Source organism: Palaemon carinicauda, chromosome 16 (genome assembly GCF_036898095.1).
Source record: "Palaemon carinicauda isolate YSFRI2023 chromosome 16, ASM3689809v2, whole genome shotgun sequence".
In the NCBI taxonomy this organism is placed as follows: domain Eukaryota; kingdom Metazoa; phylum Arthropoda; class Malacostraca; order Decapoda; family Palaemonidae; genus Palaemon; species Palaemon carinicauda.
In genome coordinates this window covers 732,472-760,381 of record NC_090740.1, presented here as the reverse complement: position 1 = coordinate 760,381, position 27,910 = coordinate 732,472, and the positions used below count along the sequence as shown (strand labels likewise).

The following is a 27,910-nucleotide window of genomic DNA, read 5'->3' as shown; positions in this document are numbered from 1 at the left end:
CTTCGTCCTTTTAATTACATAAAAAAACACTACCCCCTGGAAGTTTAACTGACCAATAGGCTTTGCAAATCTCCTTTTTACAGGCAAAAACAATACTTAATTTGCCATTTTTTACATAAGCAAAAACTTTTGCCTTTCATCTGTCTGAAACATAACATTCAGAAGACTTGGGCTTTTTCCTTATTGTTCTGTAGTCTCAAACACTTACTGCTATATACAGAACTTTGGGTAAATATTTCTAGCCACCCAGTCTGCCAGACCTAAAAATTTTCATTTGTTGCATAGCCTCAGACACTACCTATCATTAAACATGGGATGGAACTTGCCCAAGTTCCATAAGATTCATCTAAGTTATTGTTCCCTTTGACAGTAAAGGATCACAATACAAAAAGGAGCTGCCGCATAAGTATTCTAGCTCTACAATAAAAAATAAATTGCTTACCACAGATTAAAACACACCAGCAATGTATGGAGGCAATTAGGACAGTGTTCCTAGATAACTGGTGCTTTGAAGTTATCCAGTTGCAAGGTAATTTTATTCATTCAAGTCTTGCACTTCCATCACCACTTCGTAGGAATTAGCATCCTCAGCCATTTGAGTTGGAACGATGGATATGCAGTAATTTTCCCTATCAAGGTAAACTAGGGCCCAGCAACTTTCCCTCTAGGCTTTTTCTGTAAAGGATATGAAAAACTTACTAAATGGAGGACATTACTACCTATGCGTGAAAAATATTTAGCGCTGAAGTTACTTAGTGGGTATTAATACAAAGGAGATCTTACAAAACTGTAAATGTGCAGCAGAAAAATTTAATTCAAATTTAAATAACTAAACTAAGTCAAAGATTAAAATTCAAAGTCCTACACTTAGGACCAAATTAATTTATCTAGCAGTCATTCAATCCTGAATTCAGAAAAGTTATTTATCTGCAAGCAATTTAAGGCTATCCACTGACAAATTCTTCCCTGTTGTAGCCCAAGATGGTCTAAGTCCAAACTATGAAGTGAAATTCCATTCAAGAATGGTTGTTCCTCCCAGTTTTCTGCACCAAATAAGAAATATCCAGAGACTAAAGTCTCAAGGTGAGAGATTCCCTTGGACTTAAATTTGAAAAGTAAACTTTGATCGACAAGCCCGCACAGCCCGACAAGCCCGCACAGCCCGACAAGCCCGCACAGCCTGACAAGCCCGCACAGCCCGACAAGCCCGCACAGCCCGACAAGCTATCAAATACTGGAAAATTTTAATTAAAAGCTAAAAACTCAAGAGTGGAAGGAAGTTCTCAGACTGCTGTTATAAATCTGGTCAGTGTGAAAGCAAGTGAGGGCTTCCTGCTTTACTTAATGGCCACCTGTTCAGACCTAGTTTGAAAATCAATTATTGACATTTACAGCAGTTACTCATGAAAAAATTGTTGTATCTAGCCCGGAATATCTTACTGTATAGCACTATTCCCAATGAAAATAGTTACCAGTGTATTAATAGATCCTACTAAGCTATTCTGATCAGAAAAACTTTCAAAAGCTTAAGGGGAAAATTAAAGCTTAACCTATATTTCCCACCCACCAACAAATTTATCCCTGCGACACGTCTCAAGCTGCCATATTCTTCGCTTACAAACTACCTTCACTCAAAGAAGGTAACTCACAATTTCCTAAATTCTTAAGTTTATTAAACATTTAAAACTTTCAGCCGGTCCCAGTCCCAACCAGCTAATTAAACCAAAGTCCATCACTGTCCAGAGTTAATTTCAGATTCATTTTACATGCCATTTTGCACAACTTACAACCTTGAGGCCAAAAGAAATTTTCTGCAAAATTAAGCTATGTTTTCTCGTAAATTACTGGTAAGTATATGTTCTAATGCATACCATAAGATCCTTCTACAGAATTTAAGTCCTAGGCTCTATCTGCTGGGCCCTGGCTAAATTAGCTATAAAAAGAAAATTTACCACCCACTATCTCATTCGGGGCCCTTCCAAGTTCCAGACTCGCCACTAAATTTGTCAAATAAGACACCTTCCCTATATTGAACTAAACCTATCAGCCAAGCTAGTACTTTATTTAGAAAACTAATTTGCTACCCTTAAAAGAGACTAATTCCCATGCTCTACACTAGAGGACTAAGCCCCTAACTAGTTATAGGACTAGTTGTTTGATCAATAGTTAACACTGCAGTACCAGTCAACTTATGTTACTATTATCTATAGCCATTACAACCTGTACGCCATTCAGTGGTAGTTTCACTTAATGACAGCTTTACCAGTCCCCTGACCAAAGCAGAATTCACCCAAATATGATAAGAAAATATAAATATTTGGGAAACTAGTCTTTTCTAGTTACTCATATCAGGCAATGTAGATATCCAAACTACTCGCCAGGTCTGGAAATCTGAAATTAGAGCATTACCTTCCAGTCCTTTTAATCATTACGTAAAAAAATTGATCACTTTACCTCCTGGAAGTTTAACTGACCAATAGGCTTTGCAAATCTCCCTTTTTACAGGCAAAAGCAATACTTTATTTGGCTTTTTTACAAAAGCAAAAACCTTTCCCTTTCACCTGTCTGAAATATAACATTCAGGAGACTTGGGCTTTTTCTCCCTGCTCTGTAGTCTTTACAAACTTTATCTTCATCCCATCTACTACAATTTCTCCAACATGATCCAGCCTATTTTTCAAATTGTCCTTCCTTTCAAATTTATCATAAAAGTAGTCAAAAGTTATTAATCTCTTCATTAAGGATTATTTCCCTTAACCCTTGCCCAAGCAGTATCCTAAATCAACTGCTAATTCTTTAGCTCTAGCTAACCTGTACAAATTTCATTGTAAAACTAATGCACATATGGCGGTAGGTTTCAAGTACGAAGCTCATCCTTATATATATCTTTACTATAACCTGGACTTGGCTAACAACTAGAAAAACTACCCGTGTTTAATCAACCTACACTGGATTAGGGTATAAAGTTTTAAGCCAATCCAACTTTTCAGACTAAATTTTGCAAAAGCTTTATTAACACTAAATTCCTTAATACTTTAGTTCAAGGGCTGCTCTTTAGGTCCTGCACTGCATGGAAACTCTACAACCATTTTAATTTTGATCATGCATTCCAGGGCATTCAGCATTTCACAAGATAACACTAGACCTAGATACAGTTTGTATGTAAGAAATCTAAATTAAAGTTTATTCGAGCACTCTTCACTTCCTGCCCCTATCCCTTTTTGGCCTTTTCTAGTTGCTATTGGCTGCCCCCATAACTGAATCTGCAATCTAATTTTATCCAAGATTTAAGTCAGAAAAAAGTTTGATGTCTGAAGTGTCTTTCAACACTGATCTGAAATTTACCCTATTTTACCCTGTCTAAGGTTTTATTTTATAACTGCCTTTTCGTAGAATTAGAGTTTCGTAACCTTTTTTTTTGTAGTTTAGAAACTTTTTATATTCTTCAAATACTTTAATTATGTGAAATTCACCAGATTTTACCATGTCTGGAATCTAATTTCGGAATAAAGCCTTTACGTAGCTGAAATAATTTCGTATTCATCTTGGCAGTCACTGAACTTCAACACTAGGCAGCAACATATCTTCACGTTCGAACACTTAGGATTTATGCTACTGGTACCAACTGACCCTTGACACTAAGGTGACCGGTAGGCCTAACCTAAAATTTCAGATAAATTATTTTCTTTCATGGTAGCCCCAGAATAAATATTGAAAAATCAGATTAAGATAAAAGATGCCAGTAAGAATTGAACTGAAAGTTGAAAATCTTCCTCTAAGTCTAAAATATGGCAGAACTAATAACCACTTAAACACTTTCTATATACAGACCTTTGCTTACATAGAATTTCTAGCCACCCAGTCTGCCATACCTAATTTCTCATTTGTTCCATAGCCTCAGACACTAGGCCTACCTATCAAATATAAACATGGGATGGAACTTGCCCCAGGTGATACCGCTTTAATACTCTGTCAGCAAAGTTCCATAAAATTAATCCACGTAATTGTCCCTTCGACAGTAAAGGATCACAATACAAAAAGGAGCTGCTGCATAAGTATTCTAGCTCTCCAATAAGAAAAAGAAAAATTTGCTTACCACAGGTTAAAACACCCCAGCAATGTCTGCAGGCAATTAAGACTGTTCCTTGTGTCCCTAGATGATTGGTGCCTTGAAGTTATCCAGTTACAAGGTAATTTTATTCACTCAAGTCTTGCACTTCCATCACCACTTCGTAGGAATGAGCATCCTTTGCCATTTGAGTTCGTGGAACGATGGATATGCAGTAATTTTCCCTTTTAAGGTAAACTAGTTTCTAGCAGCTTTCCCTCAGGCTCTTTCTGTAAAGGATATGAAAAACTTAAATGGATGACATGACAGTCTATGTGCCTGAAAATTATATTGCGCTGAAGTTACTTGATAGTAGGTATTAATACAAAGGACATCTTACACAACTTATAAATGTGCAGCAGAACAATTTAATTCAAATTTAAATAACTAAACTACTAAGTCAAGTATAAAGATTTAAAGTCTTGCACTTATGACCATATTAATACATCTAGCAGTCATTCAATCCTGAATTTAGAAAAGTTATATCTGCAAGCAATTTAAGGCTATTCACTAAAATTCTTCGCTGTTGTAGCCCAAGATGGTCAAAGGCCAAACTATGAAGTAAAGATCCATTCAAGGTAGGTTGTTCCTCCCAGTTTTCTGCACCAAATAAGAAATATCCAAAAGACTGTCTTAAGGTGATAAATTTTAAAAGTTAATTTTAAAAATAAGTAAAGTTAGACATACCTTGACAAGCAAACTATCAAATACTAGAAAATGGTAATTAAAAGCTATGAACTCAAGTGAAAGGAAATTCTCAAATTAATAAATCTGGTCAGTGAGAAAGCAAGTGAGGAGGGCCTCCTGCTCACAGACTTTAATGGCCACCTGTTCAGACAGTTATAAATTTAATGACATTTGAGTTTAGCAGTTACTCTTTTAATAAAAAAGGTTTTGTATTTAGCCCGGAATATCTTATAGCACTATTCCCAATGAAAATAGTTACCAGTGTATAAATAGATCCTACGTTGAGCTATTCTGATAAGATTTATGCTCATTTCAAATCTATTACAAAAATCTATTTAAAATCTATGGGGAAAATTATAACCTATATTTCCCACCTAACCCAACAGATTTATCCCTGCGACACGCCTCAAACTGCCATATTCTTGGCTTGCAAACTACCTTCACTCAAAGAAGGCAACTCTCAATTGCCTAAATTCTTAAGTTTAGGAAAACTTTTGAAAATTTTAGCCTGTCCCAACCAGCTACTTACACCAAGGTCCATCACTATTCAGAGTTAATTTCAGATTAATTTTACATGTCTTTTTGCACAACTTGAAACCTTTGAGGCCAAACAAAAATTCTCTGCAATATTAAGTTATGTTTATTCCTAAACTACTGGTAAGTATTAAGTTCTTGTGCATACCATAAGTTCCTTCTACAGAATTGAGATCTTACATAGTTTCCTAACCTAAATCTACTGGGCCCTTGCTATCTTCGCTATAAAAGAAAATTAACCGCTTACCATCTCATTTGGGGCCCTTCCAAGTTTAGACCGTTTGCCACTAGATTTTGTGTCAAAAAAGACACCATCCCCATATTGAACTTCACCTAGCAGCCACGCTAGTACTTTGTTCAAAAATACTTAAATACCCTTTAAGGACTAACTCAATTCCATGCTCTACACTAGAGGACTAAGCCTTTAACTAGTTACAGGACTAGTTCGTCTGATAAATAGTTACACTGCAGTACCAGTCAACTAGTGTTACTATTATCTATAGCAATTACAACCTTTACGCCATTCAGTGGTAGTTTCACTTTATGACAACATTACCAGTCCCTTGACCAAAGCAAAATTCACCCAAATATGATAAGAAAACGTCAGTATTTGGGAAACTAGTTTAATTTCTAGTTTCTCATATCAGGCAATGCAGATATCCATAACTACTGGCCAGGTTTGGTAATCTGAAATTAAAACATACCTTCCAGTCCTTTTTACAGGCAAAAACAATACTTAATTTGGTAATTTTTACATAGGCAAAAACTTCTCCCTTTCATCTGTTTGAAATATAACATTCAGGAGACTTGGGCTTTTTCTCCCTGCTCTGTAGTCTCTGCAAACTTTATCCCATCTACTACAATTTCTCCAACAGGATCCAGCCTATTTTTCAAATTATCTTTTTCAAATTTATCATAAAAGTCGTTAAAGTTATTAATCTCTAAGGATTATTTACCTTAGTCCTTACCCAAACAGTATCCTAATAAGACTGCTAATTCTTAAGCTTTAGCTAACCTGTACAAATTTCATTGTACAATTATTGCATATATGGAAGGTTCCAAGGACAAGCTTACCCTTATAATATCTTTACTATAACCTGTAATTGGCTAACTACGAGAGACAGCAAACTACCCGTGCTTGATCAAGCTATACTGGATTAGGGTAATCCAGTTTTAAGCCAATCCAGCATTTCAGACTAAATTTTGCAAAAGCATTATTAACACTAAATTGCTTTAGTAGTTCAAGGGCTGCTCTTCAAGTCCTGCACTGCAGGGAAACTAATTCTACAACCATTTTAATCATGCATTCCAGGGGATTCAGCATTTCACTAGATGAACACTAGATCTAGATACAGTTTGTATTAAAGAAATCTAAATTAAAGTTTGTTCGAGTCCTCATAATTTCCTTCACCTATTCCATTTTGGTCTTTTCTAGTTAGTTTCCTATTGGCTGCCCCCATATCTGAACCTGCAACCTAATTTTATCCAAGATTGAAGTCTGAAAAAAGTTTGATGTCTGAAGTGTCTTTCAACACTAACCTGAAATTTGCCCTATTTTACCTTTTCTAAAGTTTACTTATAACTGCCTTTTCGTAGAATTGAGTTTCGTAACCATTTTTTTTATAGTTTCGAAACTATTTTATATTCTTCAAATACTTTAATTATGTGAAATTCACCAGATTTTACCATGTCTGGAATCTAATTTCGGAATAAAGCCTTTACGTAGCCGAAATAATTTCGTATCCATCTTGGCAGTCCCCGAACTTCAACCCTAGGTTTAATTGGTTCTTCGTTATCTGGGATGATTGTGGTGGAAGTAAACTTTACTAGTCTGTTACGGAATTTAATCCACTAGTTCTGATCATTTACGACACTACCATACGGTTAAAATGTAGCGACGTTAGGAAGATTTTAATCACTTTCGAACAATTTAATACATTAACGTACAGAAGCTGACTATTGTTAAAGATTAATTAGCGATTTAATGTTTTGAAGGTTACAATGTGCAGACCAAGTTTATCAATGATAACCCTACAAATAATTAGAAAAATTTTAATTAAAAAAACTAACATTTAAACAATGTTGTGAACTTTTAGAGATTGCACCGTGGTTAGAGCAATACGATGGTTTACCGTGTACTTTATAACTAGCTTTAGTAATACTGCGATAATAAGTTTATTACTAAACTAAGCTTTACTGTTGCGAGGGTTCCTTATTTCAAGTTGGTGTCTAAAATGTTAACTGCACAATAATGAATATTTGACAGTTCCACGCACCAAACAGCAGGCTAGCCATCCGTAATTCGTGTTTAAGATTAACCAAGACTTTCAGTACATACGGCTATTTCAATTTGCTTTAGTTTAACAAAACTAAACCACGGTTATTTATACCTGTATATGCATAAATGTATGCATGTATAATAAATGATAAAACGAGACTAGTTTAACAAAGCTAAACCCCAGTTATACCTGTATATGTATAAATGTATGCATGTATAATAAATGATAAAACGAGACTAATTTAACAAAAATAAACCCCAATTATACCTGTATATGCATAAATGTATGAATGTATAATAAATGATAAAACGAGACTAGTTTAACAAAACTAACCCACAGTTATACCTGTATATGCACAAATGTATGCATGTATAATAAATGATAAAACGAGACTAGTTTAACAAAACTAAACCACAGTTATACCTGTAAATGCATAAATGTATGAATGTATAATAAATGATAAAACGAGACTAGTTTAACAAAACTAAACCACAGTTATACCTGTATATGCATAAATGTATGCATGTATAATGAATGATAAAACGAGACTAGCTTAACAAAACTAAACCACAGTTATACCTGTATATGCATAAATATATGCATGTATAATGAATGATAAAACTAGACTGGTTTAACAAAACTAAACCCCAGTTATACCTGTATATGCATAAATGTATGCATGTATAATGAATGATAAAACGAGACTAGTTTAACAAAACTAGACACCAGTTATACCTGTTTATGCATAAATGTATGCATGTATAATGATAAAACGAGACTAGTTTAACAAAACTAAACCCCAGTTATACCTGTATATGCACAAATGTATGCATGTATAATGAATGATAAAACTAGACTGGTTTAACAAAACTAGACCCCAGTTATACCTGTTTATGCATAAATGTATGCATGTATAATGAATGATAAAACGAGACTAGCTTAACAAAACTAAACCCCAGTTATACCTGTATATGCACAAATGTATGCATGTATAATTAATGATAAAACGAGACTAGTTTAACAAAACTAAACCACAGTTATACCTGTATATGCACAAATGTATGCATGTATAATGAATGATAAAACTAGACTGGTTTAACAAAACTAAACCCCAGTTATACCTGTATATGCATAAATGTATGCATGTATAATGAATGATAAAACGAGACTAGTTTAACAAAACTAAACCCCAGTTATACCTGTTTATGCACAAATGTATGCATGTATAATGAATGATAAAACGAGACTAGTTTAACAAAACTAACCCACATTTATTTATACCTGTATATGCACAAATTTATGCATGTATAATAAATGATAAAACGAGACGTTTAGTTTAACAAGACTAAACCATAGTTATTTATACCTGTATATGCATAAATGTATGAATGTATAATAAATAATAAAACTAGACTTTTTTAACAAAACTAACCCACAGTTTATACCTGTATATGCACAAATTTATGCATGTATAATAAATGATAAAACGAGACTAGTTTAACAAGACTAAACCATAGTTATTTATACCTGTATATGCATAAATGTATGCATGTATGATAAATGATAAAACGAGACTAGTTTAACATAACTAAACCCCATTTATACCTGTATATGCATAAATGTATGCATGTATAATGAATGATAAAACGAGACTAGTTTAACAAAACTAAACACTAGTTATACCTGTATATGCATAAATGTATGCATGTATAATAAATTATAAAACGAGACTAGTTTAACAAAACTAAACCCCAGTTATACCTGTATATGCATAAATGTATGCATGTATAATGAATGATAAAACGAGACTAGTTTAACAAAACTAAACCCCAGTTATACCTGTATATGCATAAATGTATGCATGTATAATGAATGATAAAACGAGACTAGTTTAACAAAACTAAACCCCAGTTATACCTGTATATGCATAAATGTATGTATGTATAATAAATGATAAAACGAGACTAGTTTAACAAAACTAACCCACAGTTATTTATACCTGTATATGCACAAATTTATGCATGTATAATAAATGATAAAACGAGACGTTTAGTTTAACAAGACTAAACCATAGTTATTTATACCTGTATATGCATAAATGTATGAATGTATAATAAATAATAAAACGAGACTTTTTTAACAAAACTAACCCACAGTTTATACCTGTATATGCACAAATTTATGCATGTATAATAAATGATAAAACGAGACTAGTTTAACAAGACTAAACCATAGTTATTTATACCTGTATATGCATAAATGTATGCATGTATGATAAATAGTAAAACGAGACTGGTTTAACAAAACTAAACCCCAGTTATACCTGTATATGCATAAATGTATGCATGTATAATAAATAGTAAAACGAGACTGGTTTAACAAAACTAAACCCCAGTTATACCTGTATATGCATAAATGTATGCATGTATAATGAATGATAAAAAGACTAGTTTAACAAAACTAAACCCCAGTTATACCTGTATATGCCTAAATGTATGCATGTATGATAAATGATAAAACGAGACTAGTTTTACAAAACTAACCCACAGTTATTTATACCTGTGTATGCACAAATTTATGCATGTATAATAAATGATAAAACTAGTCTAGTTTAACAAAACTAAACCACAGTTAAACCTGTATATGCACAAATGTATGCATGTATAATAAATGATAAAAAGAGACTAGTTTAACAAAACTAAACCCCAGTTATACCTGTATATGCATAAATGTATGCATGTATAATAAATAGTAAAACGAGACTGGTTTAACAAAACTAGACCCCAGTTATACCTGTATATGCATAAATGTATGCATGTATAATGAATGATAAAAAGACTAGTTTAACAAAACTAAACCCCAGTTATACCTGTATATGCCTAAATGTATGCATGTATGATAAATGATAAAACGAGACTAGTTTTACAAAACTAACCCACAGTTATTTATACCTGTGTATGCACAAATGTATGCCTGTATAATAAATGATAAAACTAGTCTAGTTTAACAAAACTAAACCACAGTTAAACCTGTATATGCACAAATGTATGCATGTATAATAAATGATAAAAAGAGACTAGTTTAACAAAACTAAACCCCAGTTATACCTGTATATGCATAAATGTATGCATGTATAATAAATGATGAAACTAGACTAGTTTAACAAAACTAAACCCCAGTTATACCTGTATATGCATAAACGTATGCATGTATAATAAATGATAAAACGAGACTAGTTTTACAAAACTAACCCACAGTTATTTATACCTGTGTATGCACAAATGTATGCATGTATAATAAATGATAAAACTAGACTAGTTTAACTAAACTAAACCCCAGTTATACCTGTATATGCATAAATGTATGCATGTATAATAAATGATAAAACGAGACTAGTTTTACAAAACTAACCCAAAGTTATTTATACCTGTGTATGCACAAATTTATGCATGTATAATAAATGATAAAACTAGACTAGTTTAACAAAACTAAACCACAGTTAAACCTGTATATGCACAAATGTATGCATGTATAATAAATGATAAAACTAGACTAGTTTAACAAAACTAAACCCCAGTTATACCTGTATATGCATAAATGTATGCATGTATAATAAATGATAAAACGAGACTAGTTTAACAAAACTAAACTAGTTATACCTGTATATGCATAAATGTATGCATGTATAATAAATGATAAAACGAGACTAGTTTAACAAAACTAAACCACAGTTATTTATACCTGTATATGCACAAATGTATGCATGTATAATAAATGATAAAACTAGACTAGTTTAACAAAACTAAACCACAGTTAAACCTTGTATATGCACAAATGTATGCATGTATAATAAATGATAAAACTAGACTAGTTTAACAAAACTAAACCCCAGTTATACCTGTATATGCATAAATGTATGCATGTATAATAAATGATAAAACGAGACTAGTTTTACAAAACTAACCCACAGTTATTTATACCTGTATATGCACAAATGTATGCATGTATAATAAATGATAAAAAGAGACTAGTTTAACAAAACTAAACTAGTTATACCTGTATATGCATAAATGTATGCATGTATAATAAATGATAAAACGAGACTAGTTTTACAAAACTAAACCACAGTTATTTATACCTGTATATGCACAAATGTATGCATGTATAATAAATGATAAAACGAGACTAGTTTAACAAAACTAAACCACAGTTATTTATACCTGTATATGCACAAATGTATGCATGTATAATAAATGATAAAAAGAGACTAGTTTAACAAAACTGAACCCCTGTTATACATGTATATGCATAAATGTATGCATGTATAATAAATGATAAAACGAGACTAATTTAACAAAACTGAACACCAGTTATACCTGTATATGCATAAATGTATGCACGTATAATGAATGATAAAACGAGACTGGTTTAACAAAACTAAACCCCAGTTATCTAAACCCCAGTTATAACTGTATATGCATAAATGTGTGCATGTATAATGAATGATAAAACGAGACTAGTTTAACATAACTAAACCCCAGTTATACCTGTATATGCATAAATGTATGCATGTATAATGAATGATAAAACGAGACTGGTTTAACGTAACTAAACCCCAGTTATACCCGTATATGCACAAATGTATGCATGTATAATGAATGATGAAAAGAGACTAGCGTAATCAACAAATAACAGATAAACAGTAGTCTTACCATTATGGACATGTAAAATTTATGAACTTTTATAAAGTTTAAAATAATTGCTGGTCACTTTCATAACTCACAGAGTAGGTTGAGCAGTTGCATTATACACGAAATATTTGCATCCTGCTAATGAAACCTTTATACACTTATTAAACACGTTAAAAAACTAGTTAAAAGAGTTAACATAGAATGGACGTTTTACTAAACCACCAACAAATAAAAAATAAATTATTTAGTCGAGGTAGCTAAAGTACAGACTATTTTGACTAGTTATAACTCACCCGCTAGTCATTATCTCTCCTACACTACCAAACATCCAGTTAAGCTATGACCAGTTACGAGAAGACCAACCAACAGGTCTTAGGAGTATGTAAACTTTGGCAACATATCTTCATGTTCGAACACTTAGGATTTATGCAACTGCTACCAACTGGCCCTTGACACTAAGGTGACCGGTAGGCATAGCCTAAAATTTCAGATACATTATTTTGTTTCATGGTAACCCCAGAATAAATATTGAAAAATCAGGAGATAAACTAGTAACAATTGAACTGAAATTAATATCTAACTCAAAAGTTGGAAATATGTAGAGATAATATCAAAGAATCCTGATAGAGGTTTTATAATGTTCCCATTATATTTACAGGTTCTCTTTATTAAGCCAGCTGAATAACCCGTTAAGCAAGACACTGGCGTATCTGAATAAAACACTAATATCAAACTTCATACTATTTGGTAAGTATATATAAAATTAGCGAACAACACCTAAATGCTACCAATATGCAAACACCTGACAATAACAGTAAGGATTGTCAGACATCTAAACCCATTATTGATACACAACGCAAGCACCGTTATAAGTACTACGGATGGACAGGAAACCGAATTAAACCTTTGAGTAATTAAAATTAAAATTTAATATTCCGTGGGATAAAACTAAACACCAGTTTGTCAGAATAAGCTGAACAGGAATTTACCACAAATCACGTAATGGTTATCCTATCCAGAAATATGGTGTACGTGAAATCACAACCGTCCACACAAGTTTTAAAATATCTCTTAAGATCAACAATGTAGATTTATATCTTACCGTAAGATAGCACTGAACGGGAAGGTCACGTCGGCAGGTTTCAAAGACGTCGAAAATTTTCTTCATGGGCTGAACTTTGAAATAAGCTAAATGTTGCGAAGTATCAGCCATTATTAGCCGATTTTATCTATTACTGCACCACCACTTGAACTAAAAACGTATACACTGCGAAGTCGAACTCATAGAAAACTAAACTTCGATGTTGAATTACCTTTAAAAGTACACTCGTGTCTTGCCGGCTTTCCCTCTATTGCTCCTCTCGCACGGATATGAAAAACAAAACACAACTACATGTGTGGCATACGTGGAGGCGCGCGCGAACAATAGATGGCGCTGGTGTTAGTGGAAAACTTTTCTTTTTTTATACTGCAATGTATTGACACTCAGGAGAGCTACTATATATATATATATATATATATATATATATATATATATATATATATATATATATATATATATATATATATATATATATATATATATATATATATATATATGTCAAGAATAGCAATAATGTGGCAGCTTTCAAGAAAAACCTGAAGACTTATCTTTTTAGAAAGTGTTATAATAGTGACCTGAAAACTATTAAGCCTGAATACAAATGCTAGCGAAATAACTGATAACGATACAGAGCAAAATATTAACTGGAAAGAAATTATTTTCACACACCAAGGCCCGCCTGAACAGACCTTTAGTGTCTGATGGCGGGCGAGAAATAAACCCGTAAAAGTAAAAGTAAGTAAAAGTAAGTATTGGCACTCAGGAGAGCTACTATATATATATATATATATATATATATATATATATATATATATATATATATATATATATATATATATATATATATATATGAGAATGAGTATGTGTGGATTAATTGAAATCTTCATAATTTTAACAAGAATAGTCAGCTAAGACGGGGCACAGCATGGACAAATTTTGTTTTTTATTCACTACAATACATGAAGAACTTGCTACTAGTGTTTACAGGCAGTATTTACTATTACTGTTCTTAAAATGTTTTAATTGTTCATTAATTTTATTGTAATTTATTTATTTGCTTATTTCCTTTCCTCACTGGGCTATTTTCCCTGTTGGAGCCCTTGGGCTTATAGCATACTGCTTTACCAACCGCGGTTGTTTTGATAATGTGCGGTGTGAAATGCTGAATGCCTTGGAATGCATACGATAAAATGACTGTGATGGGCCTATAGGGAATAGGGTTCCCCTGTAGAAGAGGAGCAGAAAAAACAGCCCTTAAAGTAAAGGGAAGCATAAATAGGCCTATTTGTGAAGGGCCTATAGAGAATAGGGTTCCCCTGTAGAAGAGGAGCAGAAAAACAGCCCTGAAAGTAAAGTAAATGGAGGCCTAAATAGGCCTCTTCTTGAACTTTTAGAGGCCCCATTTGTGAAGCGAGAAAGCCTCTGAAGTATAGCTGAAGGTAACATAAAAACAGCCCTGAAAGTAGAGGGAACCATAAATAGGCCTCTTCTTGAACTTTTAGAGGCCCCATTGGTGAAGCGAGAAAGCCTCTGAAGTATAGCTGAAGGTTTAAAGGCCGCTCATGAATGGCAGGGGCAAGGGACAGTGACATTGTCTAATCGAATTGGACAATACTCTAGAGACTGACCATATATACGTATGATTAGGGCCCAAACCCCCTCTCAACAAAAGCTAGGACCAAGGAGGACCAGGCAATGGCAGAGGCAAGGGACAGTGACATTGCCCTATCGAATAGGGCAATGCTCTAGAGACTGACCATATATACGTATGATCAGCGCCCAAGCCCCCTCTCCACACAAGCTGGGACCAAGGAGGGCCAGGCAATGGCAGAGGCAAGGGACAGTGACATTGCCCTATCGAATAGGGCAATGCTCTAGAGACTGACCATATATACGTATGATCAGCGCCCAAGCCCCCTCTCCACACAAGCTGGGACCAAGGAGGGCCAGGCAATGGCAGAGGCAAGGGACAGTGACATTGCCCTATCGAATAGGGCAATGCTCTAGAGACTGACCATATATACGTATGATCAGCGCCCAAGCCCCCTCTCCACACAAGTTAGAATCAAGGAGGGCCAGGCAATGGCTGCTGATGACTCAGCAGATAGACCTATAGGCTCCCTTAAACCCCGCCCGCATCCTTAGCTCATATGGATGGTGAGGTTACAGACACCTCAAGAAACTATCCAACAGATCGCTGGCCAGGGACGTTTCTTCGCCCAAGCTAGGACCAAGGAGGGCAAGGCAATGGGTGCTGATGACTCAGCAGAAAGACCTATAGGCTTCCTCAAATCCCCACGTACTTAGCTCATAAGGATGGTGATGGTGAGGTTGCATTGACCAAATTAACTAATGAGTTTGAGCGGGGCTCAAACCTCAGTCTGGCGTTCACCAGTCAGGGACGTTATCTCATCGGCCACAACAGAAGAACATCACTAAGCGTGGGATATTATATTCTTCTTTTATCATTGTAAACGTTTTGTTCTTAATACTTTTATACAATCGCAAGTTCATCTATGGCTGATTATTATTATTATTATTATTATTATTATTATTTGCTAAGCTACAACCCTAGTTGGAAAAGCAGGATGCTATAAGCCCAGGGGCCCCAACAGGGAAAATAGCCCAGTGAGGAGAGGAAACAAGGAAAAATAAAATAATTTATGAACAGTAACATTAAAATAAATATTTCCTATATAAACTATAACAACTTTAACAAAACAAGAGGAAGAGAAATGAGATAGAATAGTGTGCCTAAGTGTACCCTCAAGCAAGAGAACTCTAACCCAAGACAATGGAAAACCATGGGCACAGGGGCTATGGCACTACCCAAGACTAGAGAACAATGGTTTGATTTTGGAGTGTCCTTCTCCTAGAAGAGCTGCTGACCATAGCCAAAGAGTCTCTTCTAACCTTACCCAGAGGAAAGTAGCCACTGAACACGTCTATCTATATTTCAAGGTTAATACATACTCTAGAAAATGTTTATTCTATTGTTATTGCATTATATTAATTTTCTATGATTTTCTCCTTGATTTTAAGAAATATACTTAAAGGAAGAACGTAAAAAAAATGATGTACTAACGAGAAAAGGAGAAAAGTATTAAGGTAAATCTAAGCGAAAAGAAATAAAATAATGATCCTATTGTTCTTATATAATTGAACTCACCTGTTGCTAGTTCATCCATTGAATACATTGACATGAAGAACAACGTAATGTTCCTCATTGTACACAATAGATAATATACAAAGCTACTTAATTCTCTCCACTGTTTAGTAATAAGATATTCTTCTCACGAACTCCTTTAAGATTATCAGCTATCATTTGACCATTGTTGCTATCGATCCACGAGTCTAAAATCCTTATTTGTTCGCCATGTCAGTCTAAACCAGACAATTATTGAATTCTAATGCAATGACAGGGACATGGAATGTAGGTAAGCTCAACAAAGAGCTCAATGCTGATTGAGGCTTGCATTGTACACAATATCTGGCAGACTTTAAGGTTGTTTGAGGTAAGTGACAGCGCCCAGTACAGTACTTCAGTCAGGAACCAACCAATATATCTTAAGGGTTCACCATGTCAGTCTAAATCAGACAGTTACTGAACTCTAATGCAGTGATAGGCACAGAGAATATACGTAAGCTTATCGAAGAGCTCGATGCTGATTAAAACTTGCTATAGAAAACAATATCTGGCAGATTTTAACGTTGTGTGGTAAGTGACTACACACAGTACAGTACTTCAGTCAGGAACCAACCAATATATCTTAAGGGTTCACCATGTCAGTCTAAATCAGACAATTATTGAATTTTAATGCAGTGATAAGGACATAGAAGGTACGTAAGCTTAACAAAGAGCTCAATGTTGATTAAAACTTGCTATAGAAAACAATTCCTGGCAGATTTTAACGTTGTTTGAGGTAAGTGACTACACACAATACAGTACTTCAGTCAGGAACCAACCAATATATCTTTTGGGTTCGAAATGTCAGTCTAAATCAGACAGTTATTGATTTTTAATGCAGTGATGAGGACATACAGGGTACGTAAGCTTCACGAGGAGCTCGATGCTGATTAAAACTTGCTATACAAAACAATTCCTAGCAGATTTTAACGTTGTTTGAGTTAAGTGACTGCACACAGTACAGTACTTCAGTCAGGAACCAACCAATATATCTTTTGGGTTCGAAATGTCAGTCTAAATCAGACAATTATCGAATTTTAATGCAGTCATAAGGACATAGAAAGTACGTAAGCTTAACAAAGAGCTCAATGCTGATTAAAACTTGCTATTGAAAACAATTCCTGGCAGATTTTAACGTTTTTGTGGTGAGTGACTGCGCCCCGTATACTAATTCAGTCAGGAATCAACCAATATCTTACTGTAAGGGCTATTTTCATGGTCCTATCAGACAGGGGAACCCTAAGCCCTAAAGGACACTACAAGATCTGTTTGTCGTATAAATTCTTAAGTATTTAAAGTATTACATAGCGTATAACGTGTTAATTATCAAATCCTAGTGGTGCTTTTGCACCCAGAAGGTGTCTTGTCAAATTTTTCTTCTTCTAAACTGAAAATTTATAAGCACGAAATATAGACCAAGATATCAAAAAGTCACAATAACTTGAACAGCTTTTATGCAGCTGTACAAAGAATCGGAATTTTATGCAAACATATAATTTATATCAAACGATATTTTTTTACAAGATAAGGAGGCATAGTGGAATAGATTTGTATGGTGGCATCATATAAAGCTGCTTAATATTTTGATTTTCAATGAATGGGTCTTTTTTTCCGGACCATTAATCGTAGTTAAAATCTAGTGAAAACCCAGCAAGAGGTTTTGACATAATCCTGCTAACATACAAACCAGCAGATAAAGAAATAAATTAAATATCTAAACATAGGCTGTTTTATAACCTTGCCGGAGGCAATAAGCCATTATGATAGTATATGTTATTGTTATTGTAAAGATATCGCTCTCACAATTTTATATCGAATAAATTTTTAAAATAATATCAATTTAAGATTCAATCGTAAGTTTTGTGAAATTCTATTTATAACACAAGGAACCAATCTGCGTTCATCTCTCTCTTGGACATATATTGGTTGATAAAGTTTTAAGATTTAAGCTGTTTTCTGTTAAGAAATAGAGGTGAATGGTACGGTCTGTAAAATTCCAATATAATTACATTTGCTAATTAAAAGAATGAACGGAATGTTACTTGTAATAATAATAATAATGATAATAATAATAATAATAATGATAATGTTAATTTTAATATTAATACTGATAATTGTATTGAAATAATAATAATAATAATAATAATAATAATGATAATAATAATAATAATAATAATAGTAATTATTATTGTTATTATTACTATAATAATAATAATAATAATAATAATAATAATAATACACAGTAGATTCATTCACGGTCAACATGTGAAAAAGGGAAAGCTTGGTCCGTAGACTTGAGTGAAATATTGGTAATCTTCAATGGCAGAGGTTTGAAATCTCAGAAGGTCTGAAATCTCTGATTGATCTTGTTTGGAATGCATCAAATATTAAAAAATAGTCTAAAAGTTGATGAATTTTTTTTTCTCTTACCTACAGATCTGATCCTATAGACATCAGCCTCACATAAAATTGCGTTTCAAAGCTGCCGACGTAAGCGATTCTTCAACGAAGGATAAGAAATGTCGTCAGAAAAACAGATGAAAGTTGAAGCAGTGACTGCGCCCGTGGACTTAGGCGAAGGGCCTCACTGGTCTGTGAAAGAAGAGGCACTCTACTATGTGGACATCTTCAATCAAAATGTCCACCGATACCACCCGATTTCTGGCAACCACTCCAGAATGCACATAGGTGAGGGGGACTACTGTAATATATGTATGCATTCTACTTTACTTACTTTAAGGGCTGCTTTCCTGGTCCTGTCACACAGGGGAACCCTACTACTTCTATTATTATTATTATTATTATTATTATTATTATTTGTTTAACAGAGGGTGGCCCAGTGACGTTGGTTGTGCCTCATGCAAAAGTCTCCAAGACTTTCATCGTCACCGTTGGCAGAGACCTAGCTGTTGTAACCTGGCCTGACCCTTCCAAAGACTGCGTTATCACGTCTTACAAAGTCTTATCGTCAGTAGATGCCCAGTGCCCGGATAACCGCTTCAACGATGGGAAGTGCGACCGGAAAGGGAGGCTCTGGGCAGGTGAGTGGCGCAGAGTTCGAATCCTGCTCAAGTTTGAAAGAATGCACTGAAATACGGCTAGGAGTGTAAGGTAGGAGTGGTTAGTGGGTACCGTGTTTGATCCCTGGCTATCGCTCAAATCTCCACCTAGCTGTAGAAGGGTGCTAACATCAGATTAGTTTAAGAAATAGGGAATGGATTACCAATCTCTTTCTTCGTATATTGCGGTCTCTGACTTTCTATTGTTTTCAGGGACTATGGGAGCCACAGATGTGCCAGACAACCCAAACCCTCATCTGGGCAGTCTCTTCATTATGCACAACGATGCAAAGGTCACGAAGGTAGTTGATAAGGTCAGTCTAGGGTCAGAAAGGTCGATTATTTACGTTTCATATTTTGTGCTGTACGGAAAGTCCCCAACTGGCAAACATTCGACTTGCAAACATTGGACTTATAAACATTTGACTTATAAACATTCGACTGACAAAAACTCGACTTATAAACATTCGACTTACAAACAATGGACTTATAAACATTCGACTTACAAACATTCGACTTGCAAACATTCGACTTATAAACTTTCGACTTACAAACTCTCGACTTATAAACATTAGATTCACAAACATTCGACTTACAACCATTCGACTTACAAACATTTGACTTAAAAACATTCGACTTATAAACATTCGACTCACAAACATTCGACTTATAAACATTCGGCTCACAAATATTCGACTTATAAACATTCGACTTATAAACATTCGACTTACAAACATTCGACTTATAAACATTCGACTTACAAAGATTCAATTTACAAACATTCGACTTACAAACATTCAACTTACAAACATCTTCTTGAAACCAATTAAGTTTGCAAAGTGGAGACCTGTATATCTATGCTAAGGGGAAATCTATATAAAAGGGAAATTAATCGTAAAATGAAATTTTTTAAAGAATTTGTGATATTTGCAATAATTTCACTTTGTTTTAAATGTGGAAAAGTAGTTATGCATACTTTTCCTTATGAAAGTAAATTTCAAAAGGTTTCGGAAGGCATTACATTATAGCATATATATATATATATATATATATATATATATATATATATATATATATATATATATATATATATATATATATATATATATATAAATAGATATACATGCATATACGTGTATACACAACACACACACACACATATATATATATATATATATATATATATATATATATATATACAGTATATATATACATACATACATACATACATACATGTTCATATAACTGCGTTTGTAAAACCGAATGTATCATACTCAAACAAATATACACAAATACATAGGCTACCATCCATACATTTATATATGAAATCCAGCATTAGTAAAAGTTTGACTTTCTCTCCTCATTTGTCAACAGGTGTCAATCAGCAATGGCTTGGCCTGGAATGTTAAAAATGACACTTTTTACTTCGTCGACACTTGTGAATACAAAGTGGAATCTTTCGACTGTGAATTTCTAAGAGGTGTCCTCAGTAAGTGAATATTTTGAGGTATTAATTATTGTTACGTTATTGTGTCTATATAATTATTTGTCTAGTAAATAATACAGCATTATACTGATTTTAATCTCCAATCTATTTGCTGGTTTTATTATTCTTAGTGTAGTTTTTGTTTTGAATATTTAAGATAAATCTGATGTAGTTGGAAATGTTTATTTCGGTTTACAAGTGGGTCAGAATAGCTTTTGTTACAGAAGAAATACAGTATGTTCTGAAGGTAACATTGACAGAGTAGTTTCTGAATTTATGTATTTGCACTTGGTACAGAAGTAATACAGTATTATCTGGATGTAATATGGCCATATTACTTTCTGAATGTATGTAACAGCATTTGGTACAGAAGTAATACAGTACGTTCTGAAGGTAACATTAACAGAATAGTTTCTGAATTTATGTATTTGCACATGGTACAGAAGTAATACAGTATGTTCTAAAGGTAATATTGGCGAAGTAGTAGTAATATAGTTTAGGAATTCATGTCATTTCAAACCAAGTAATGGAAGATGCCTACTTGTTTTTAGGCAACAGGAAAACAGTCTATGACTACAAGACCAGCGGTCTTCACCCTTCCTTCCCAGATGGCATGACAGTCGATACCAATGGTGATCTGTGGGTTGCTTGCTTTGGTGAGGGAAAGGTAAGAATTATTGCTTTTGCGAAGGGTATGTATTCAGAATTAGGATTAGAAATTAAACTATAAGAAAGATTACTCGAGTGCCATATGTGGATGATATTATGGTGAGGGGTAGATGGAGATGGTTTGGGTATGCTCTTCGCACCCCCAAGAGAGATTAGTTCGCCAAACGTTCAGCTGGGTTCCACAAGGTACTTGAAGAGTTGGAAGACCCAGGTCTGTATGGCTGAGGACTATGAATCGCGAAGTAGGAGATGATGAATGGATAGGTATTGAATTAAAAGCTCAAGATAGGGACGACTGGCGAAATCTAACCGAGGCCCTGTGTGTCAATAGGCGTTGGAGATGATGATGATGTATTCACCCTGGTCTTAGCTTGGATGGAGAGGGATTTTGGGCGCTGATCATATGTATATATAGTTAGCCTCTAGGGGACTGTCCTGTCTCTAGTGCATTGTCCTGCCTCTAGGGCATTGTCACTGTCCATTCATGAACAATTTTTAAACCTTTAAATAGTTATTGCAATACCATTCATGGACGACCTTTAAACCCTTCAATAATTACTATAATAGTGTGTAAATCAAACTTTACGTTGTAACTAGGTACACTGCATAGAGCCATCTAGCGGAAAGGTGAAGAAGGACGTTGACCTGCCGACCAACAGTATCACTTCTGTCTGCTGGGGAGGACCACAGCTCGACCATCTCTATGTCACGACTACGAAGAAGGGACTGTCCAAGGAGCAGCTTTTGGCCCAGCCTCTTGCTGGGGCTGTTTTCAGGTAGGCCTTATGCTTCTAAGGGCTGAGTTTATTTTGAGTGCCACTTGAATATAAGATTCTCATAGACACACACATACACACATACTGTATATCCCTTTTCTGAGTGGGGATACCTTAACGTGGTGAAAGGGTTGTTTATCGCCTTGATCAGCAAAGCTGTACTAGTCAGGGCCACCCGTACTAGGTTGACTTGCTATGAGCGATCAGACGAAACTCTCCCACCGTCATCAATGCGCACTGGCCAGCGTGGTGATACTGAACAAATACCAGATATGAATTGACAGGTCTGAGGCCTTTGTCCTGCAGTGGTCTAGAAACGGCTGTATTTCTTGTTTATATATATATATATATATATATATATATATATATATATATATATATATATATGTATATATATATATATATATATATATATATATACAGTATATACTGTATATATATATATATATATATATATATGTATATATATATATATATATATATGTATATATATATATATATATATATATATATACGGTATATACTGTATATATATATATATATATATATATATATATATATATATATATACATATATATATATATATATATATATATATATATATATAGCACAGTATATACTGTGTATATATATATGTATATATACATATATATATATATATATATATATACATATATATATTTATATATATAGACAACCTTTATTTAGCCGTGTAATGTTAAATTTCATTGAATAGTCAATTGCACTTACAATCTTAAACAATTCTTGTATATTTTCTAGAGTAGACGAGGTATATATAGATATTCTTCTTCATCTAAATGTTCTCGTGTAAATCTTGTGTCTACATTCACTCTGTACTAATAAATGTTAACGTCTAAACATATAAATTGAAAGATTAAATCATTCTTCACAGGACTTTGATTTAAACTTCAAATTCATTTAACTTCCTAAGAAGTTCCACTATTCTATCTTATTTCTCTTCCTTTTTTGTTAGAATTTCTATAATTTATATATGAACTATTTCTTTGTTACTGTTCTTAAAGTAATTTATTTTTTTTCTGTTTCCTTTCCTCACTGGGCTATTTTACCCGTTGGAGCCCCTGGGGCTTATAGCATCCTGCTTTTCCAACTAGGGTTGTAGCTTAATAATAATAATAATAATAATAATAATAATAATAATAAGCACTATTGCCATCAACATTTACATCAAATCTGTTATTTTCAAGTTTTTTCATTTTCTGCCATTTTCAGGGTCACGGGAACTGGATCTCGTGGTTATCCGGCTACTGAGTGCAACGTCAGCCTTCCTAAATAGAATGAAATGGTCCCAGTCAGTACAGCTGCCATGGTCTCATCATGGGTCTCCTGTAGGCCTTAATATTTGAGGAAATATATCTATTCTTATATCAAGATGATAAGATATCTTTGATGGAAAATTGACTGGTTATCCGTAGGCCTATTCTCTAGGAGTAGGCATAACCAGTAGCTGGATACTTTGACATTATGTAAAATTTAAAGTAAAAACTTCCTGGTATTCAAGTTTTGTAGGTGTTTCATTACGTGGATATATCCCTAGAGAGAGAGAGAGAGAGAGAGAGAGGGGGGGGGGGGGGGTTCAGTAAGCTTTTGATTTGTAATATAAAGTTATGGAAACCATTAAGTTACGATCACTTAGAATTGCAACTTATTTTACGATCTGCTCGTAGGCCTACAGCTTTTCTTGTCTATTCCTCCGTGTTTCTTTAGGTCTAAAATTATACCCAGAACCGAAAACTCATGCCTATTCATGACACATTCTCCTCTTTTCTCATACACCTGACAACACTAAGTTAACCAAACAATTCCTCTTCATTTAATGGTTTAAGTGCAGCACTGCAATTGTTCACTGGCTACTTTCCACTGGGTAAGAGTAGAAGAGACTAGCTATGGCAAGCAGTTCTTCTAGGAGAAGGACACTCCAAAATCAAACCACTGTTCTCAAGTCGTGTGTAGTGTAATAGCCTCTGTACCATGGTCTTTCACTGGCTTTGTTTAGAGTTCTCTTGCTTGAGGGTACACTCGTGGAAACTATTCTATCTGTTTCATTATTACCTTTCCTCACTGGGCTATTTTCCATGGTGAAGTTCTTAGGTTTAGAGCCTCCTGCTTTTCCAACTAAGGTTGAATCTTAAATAATAATAATAATAATAATAATAATAATAATAATAATAATAGCAGATTCAGATTGCTATTAATGCAAAGGATTTAAAGAAACAAATACACATGTCAATGTTATAACATTTATTCATAACACAAGTCTGGGAAAAGACGCATAATCAATATAAATTAAATTGAAAATCTCTGATTTTTTTTTATTTAATATCATTGTTCCCAAATTTATTAATATAAAAATTTCTGGAGTATTGGAAAATTATGTACAAACAATTAAATATATATCATACTTCAGTTTGGAAATGAGACCAAGAATCTATTGTATTTTGAGGAACCAAATATAGCAAAATCACAAAATTGTCGAAATATATGATTTTTCAATAAGTATTTCAAAAGCTGGTAGCTTCGCTTTTAATTTTTCAGTAACGGCTTTGAAATTTAGTCCAAAGACCTATGTCACCAATGTTACTAATTCTACCAGACATAATAAAATCCACAAAATTGTCTAAATACACAATTTTTCAATAGGTCTTTCAAAAACTTATTAAACTGTAGTTGGTAATTTTGCTTTTAGTTTTTCAATGTTAGCTTTAAAATACTGTACATAGGCGGAAGAGCTTTTGCTTCAATGTTACTTTTTGTACCAGACATCAAAAGTCACAACATTTTCTAGATAGACAACACTGATCCTTATTCAATAGGCATTTTAGAAACTGATTAAACTGCAGCTGATAGTTTTACTTTTAATTTATCAAGATTAGCTTTGAAATTCATAGGTGGGAGTCTCTTGGCTCCAGTGTTACTAATTGTACCAGACATCAAAATTCACAACATTTTCTAGAAATATAACTCTGATGCTTATTCAACAGGCATTTTAGAAACTGATTAAACTGCAGATGATAGTTTTGCTTTTAATTTATCAAGATTAGCTTTGAAACTCATAGGTGGGAGTCCCTTGGCTCCAGTGTTACTAATAGCAAAGGTTCCTCCAGCTGCAGGATTGCCAGCTATCTCCTGCGGGGACAGTTTCAACGTCCCAGAGGTCACGTACAGGATGTCGTAGTTAGGACCCCCCCAACACACTGAAGTTAAGTTCTTCGATGGCAAGGATACTTGACGGACTACTTTCTTCTCATTGGGGTCTATACATATGACCTGTAGGGAATGAATATAGTTTGTTATTGCTGTTTGTGTCTTACCCCTTATCATACGAGCTCTACAAGTGTCAAGCTTGACTCATTGGGCTGGTTAATCTCCTACCTTTTGATAATAACTTACTACTCTGTAAGAGACGAGCTTGACTCATTGGGCTGGTTAATCTCCTACCTTTTGATAATAACTTACTATACCGGCTCTGTAAGAGTCGAGCTTGACTTATTGGGCTGGTTAATCTCCTACCTTTTGATAATAACTACTATACCAGCTCTGTAAGAGACGAGCTTGACTCATTGGCCTGGTTAATCTCCTACCTTTTGATAATAACTTACTATACCAGCTCTGTAAGAGTCGAGCTTCACTCATTGGGCTGGTTAATCTCCTACCTTTTGATAATAACTTACTATACCAGCTCTGTAAGAGTCGAGCTTGACTCATTGGGCTGGTTAATCTCCTACCTTTTGATAATAACTTACTATACCAGCTCTGTAAGAGTCGAGCTTGACTCATTGGGCTGGTTAATCTCCTACCTTTTGATAATAACTTACTATACCAGCTCTGTAAGAGTCGAGCTTGGCTCATTGGGCTGGTTAATCTCCTACCTTTTGATAATAACTTACTATACCAGCTCTGTAAGAGTCGAGCTTGACTCATTGGGTTGGTTAATCTCCTACCTTTTGATAATAATTTACTTTACCAGCTCTGTAAGAGTCGAGCTTGACTCATTGGGTTGGTTAATCTCCTACCTTTTGATAATAACTTACTATACCAGCTCTGTAAGAGTCGAGCTTGACTCATTGGGCTGGTTAATCTCCTACCTTTTGATAATAACTTACTATACCAGCTCTGTAAGAGTCGAGCTTGGCTCATTGGGCTGGTTAATCTCCTACCTTTTGATAATAACTTACTATACCCGCTCTGTAAGAGTCGAGCTTGACTCATTGGGTTGGTTAATCTCCTACCTTTTGATAATAATTTACTTTACCAGCTCTGTAATAGTCGAGCTTGACTTATTAGGCTGGTTAATCTCCTACATTTTGATAATAACTTACTATACCCGCTCTGTAAGAGTCGAGCTTGACTTATTGGGTTGGTTAATCTCCTACCTTTTGATAATAACTTACTATACCTGCCTGACCCATTATACGTAACCTGCTCATAAACCAGCGGAGCTTATCATAACATTGTTTATGTAACAACAACAAAAGCAGTCGTTTCTAGTCCACTGCAGGACAAAGGCTTCAGAGATATTCATGGTTGGAGTTTGGTCAGTTTTCATTACCACGCTGTCCTACTGCGGATTGGTGATGGTGCGAGACTAGTCTGATCGCTCACAGCAAACTAACCTAGTATGGATGACCATGAGTACAGCTTTGCTGATCATGGCAATAAACAAACCCTTTCACCACCTTATTGTAACCCTATTCAGAAAGGGGTCTATGTGATTAGTTTCCTCTTAATTTATAAATACTAATTTTGCATAATAAGGACTTAAATAACTTTTAATAGATACATTAATTTCATATCTGTTGTATTGTGTATAAATTAGTATATATCTTATTGCAATTATAAAACCAAATAGAGTGGACAATTTCAACTGAATTAGGTGATGCTTCCTCAGTTTTATGAAGAGGAGTTCACGCCAATCTCAAGTAAGTTCAAACAATTTTAATTGTTTACCTAACGAAAATACATATCATACTGTAAATTTCATTTGAATTCAATATTTACTTCAATATATAACATAATATTACATCATTAGACCGTGTAAATCAGATGACTGACAGGGCTACCATCATTGCAAATGGGCAACAGACCTAAAATCAACTTACCTGGCCTCCACCAAAACAAGCACAATACTGACACTTTTCTTCTTGAATTCAACATTTACTTTCGTTACATAAAATAATATTACATCATAAGACCGTGCAAATCAGATGACTGATAGGCCTAAGATCTCTGCAAAGGGACAACAGGACTAAAATCAACTTACCTGGCCTCCACCGAAACAAGCCACCCACAATT

General features: G+C 34.2%; 2 protein-coding genes and 1 long non-coding RNA gene across 3 annotated transcripts in view; 1 reads left to right on the top strand and 2 right to left on the bottom strand.

Moving 5' to 3' along the window:
- Positions 1-454: 454 nt before the first annotated feature.
- On the bottom strand, positions 455-13,465 carry LOC137654886 (uncharacterized). Its single transcript, XR_011046733.1, has 3 exons — positions 13,402-13,465; positions 4,097-4,338; positions 455-675 (listed from the first exon to the last, which is right to left on the bottom strand). It is a non-coding gene; the product is annotated as an uncharacterized lncRNA (long non-coding RNA).
- Positions 13,466-16,788: 3,323 nt separating this feature from the next.
- On the top strand, positions 16,789-24,118 carry LOC137654885 (regucalcin-like). The gene is made up of 8 exons (XM_068388800.1): positions 16,789-16,916; positions 19,025-19,276; positions 19,417-19,629; positions 19,861-19,961; positions 21,022-21,136; positions 21,685-21,800; positions 22,400-22,578; positions 23,831-24,118. The coding sequence occupies exons 2-8, from the start codon at positions 19,108-19,110 to the stop codon at positions 23,892-23,894; spliced, it is 957 nt and encodes a 318-aa protein (XP_068244901.1). The 5' UTR covers positions 16,789-16,916; positions 19,025-19,107; the 3' UTR covers positions 23,895-24,118.
- Positions 24,119-24,939: 821 nt separating this feature from the next.
- The window catches only part of LOC137655596 (regucalcin-like), a 12,483-nt gene continuing 9,512 nt past the window's right edge, over positions 24,940-27,910 (bottom strand). Inside the window, exons 6-7 of the mRNA XM_068389495.1 lie at positions 27,879-27,910; positions 24,940-25,885 (exon numbers count right to left, since the gene is read on the bottom strand). The exon at positions 27,879-27,910 is cut by the window's right edge and continues 84 nt beyond it. Coding sequence (XP_068245596.1) covers positions 25,616-25,885; positions 27,879-27,910 — 302 coding nt within the window. The 3' untranslated portion in view covers positions 24,940-25,615. The remainder of the gene's footprint in view (positions 25,886-27,878) is intronic.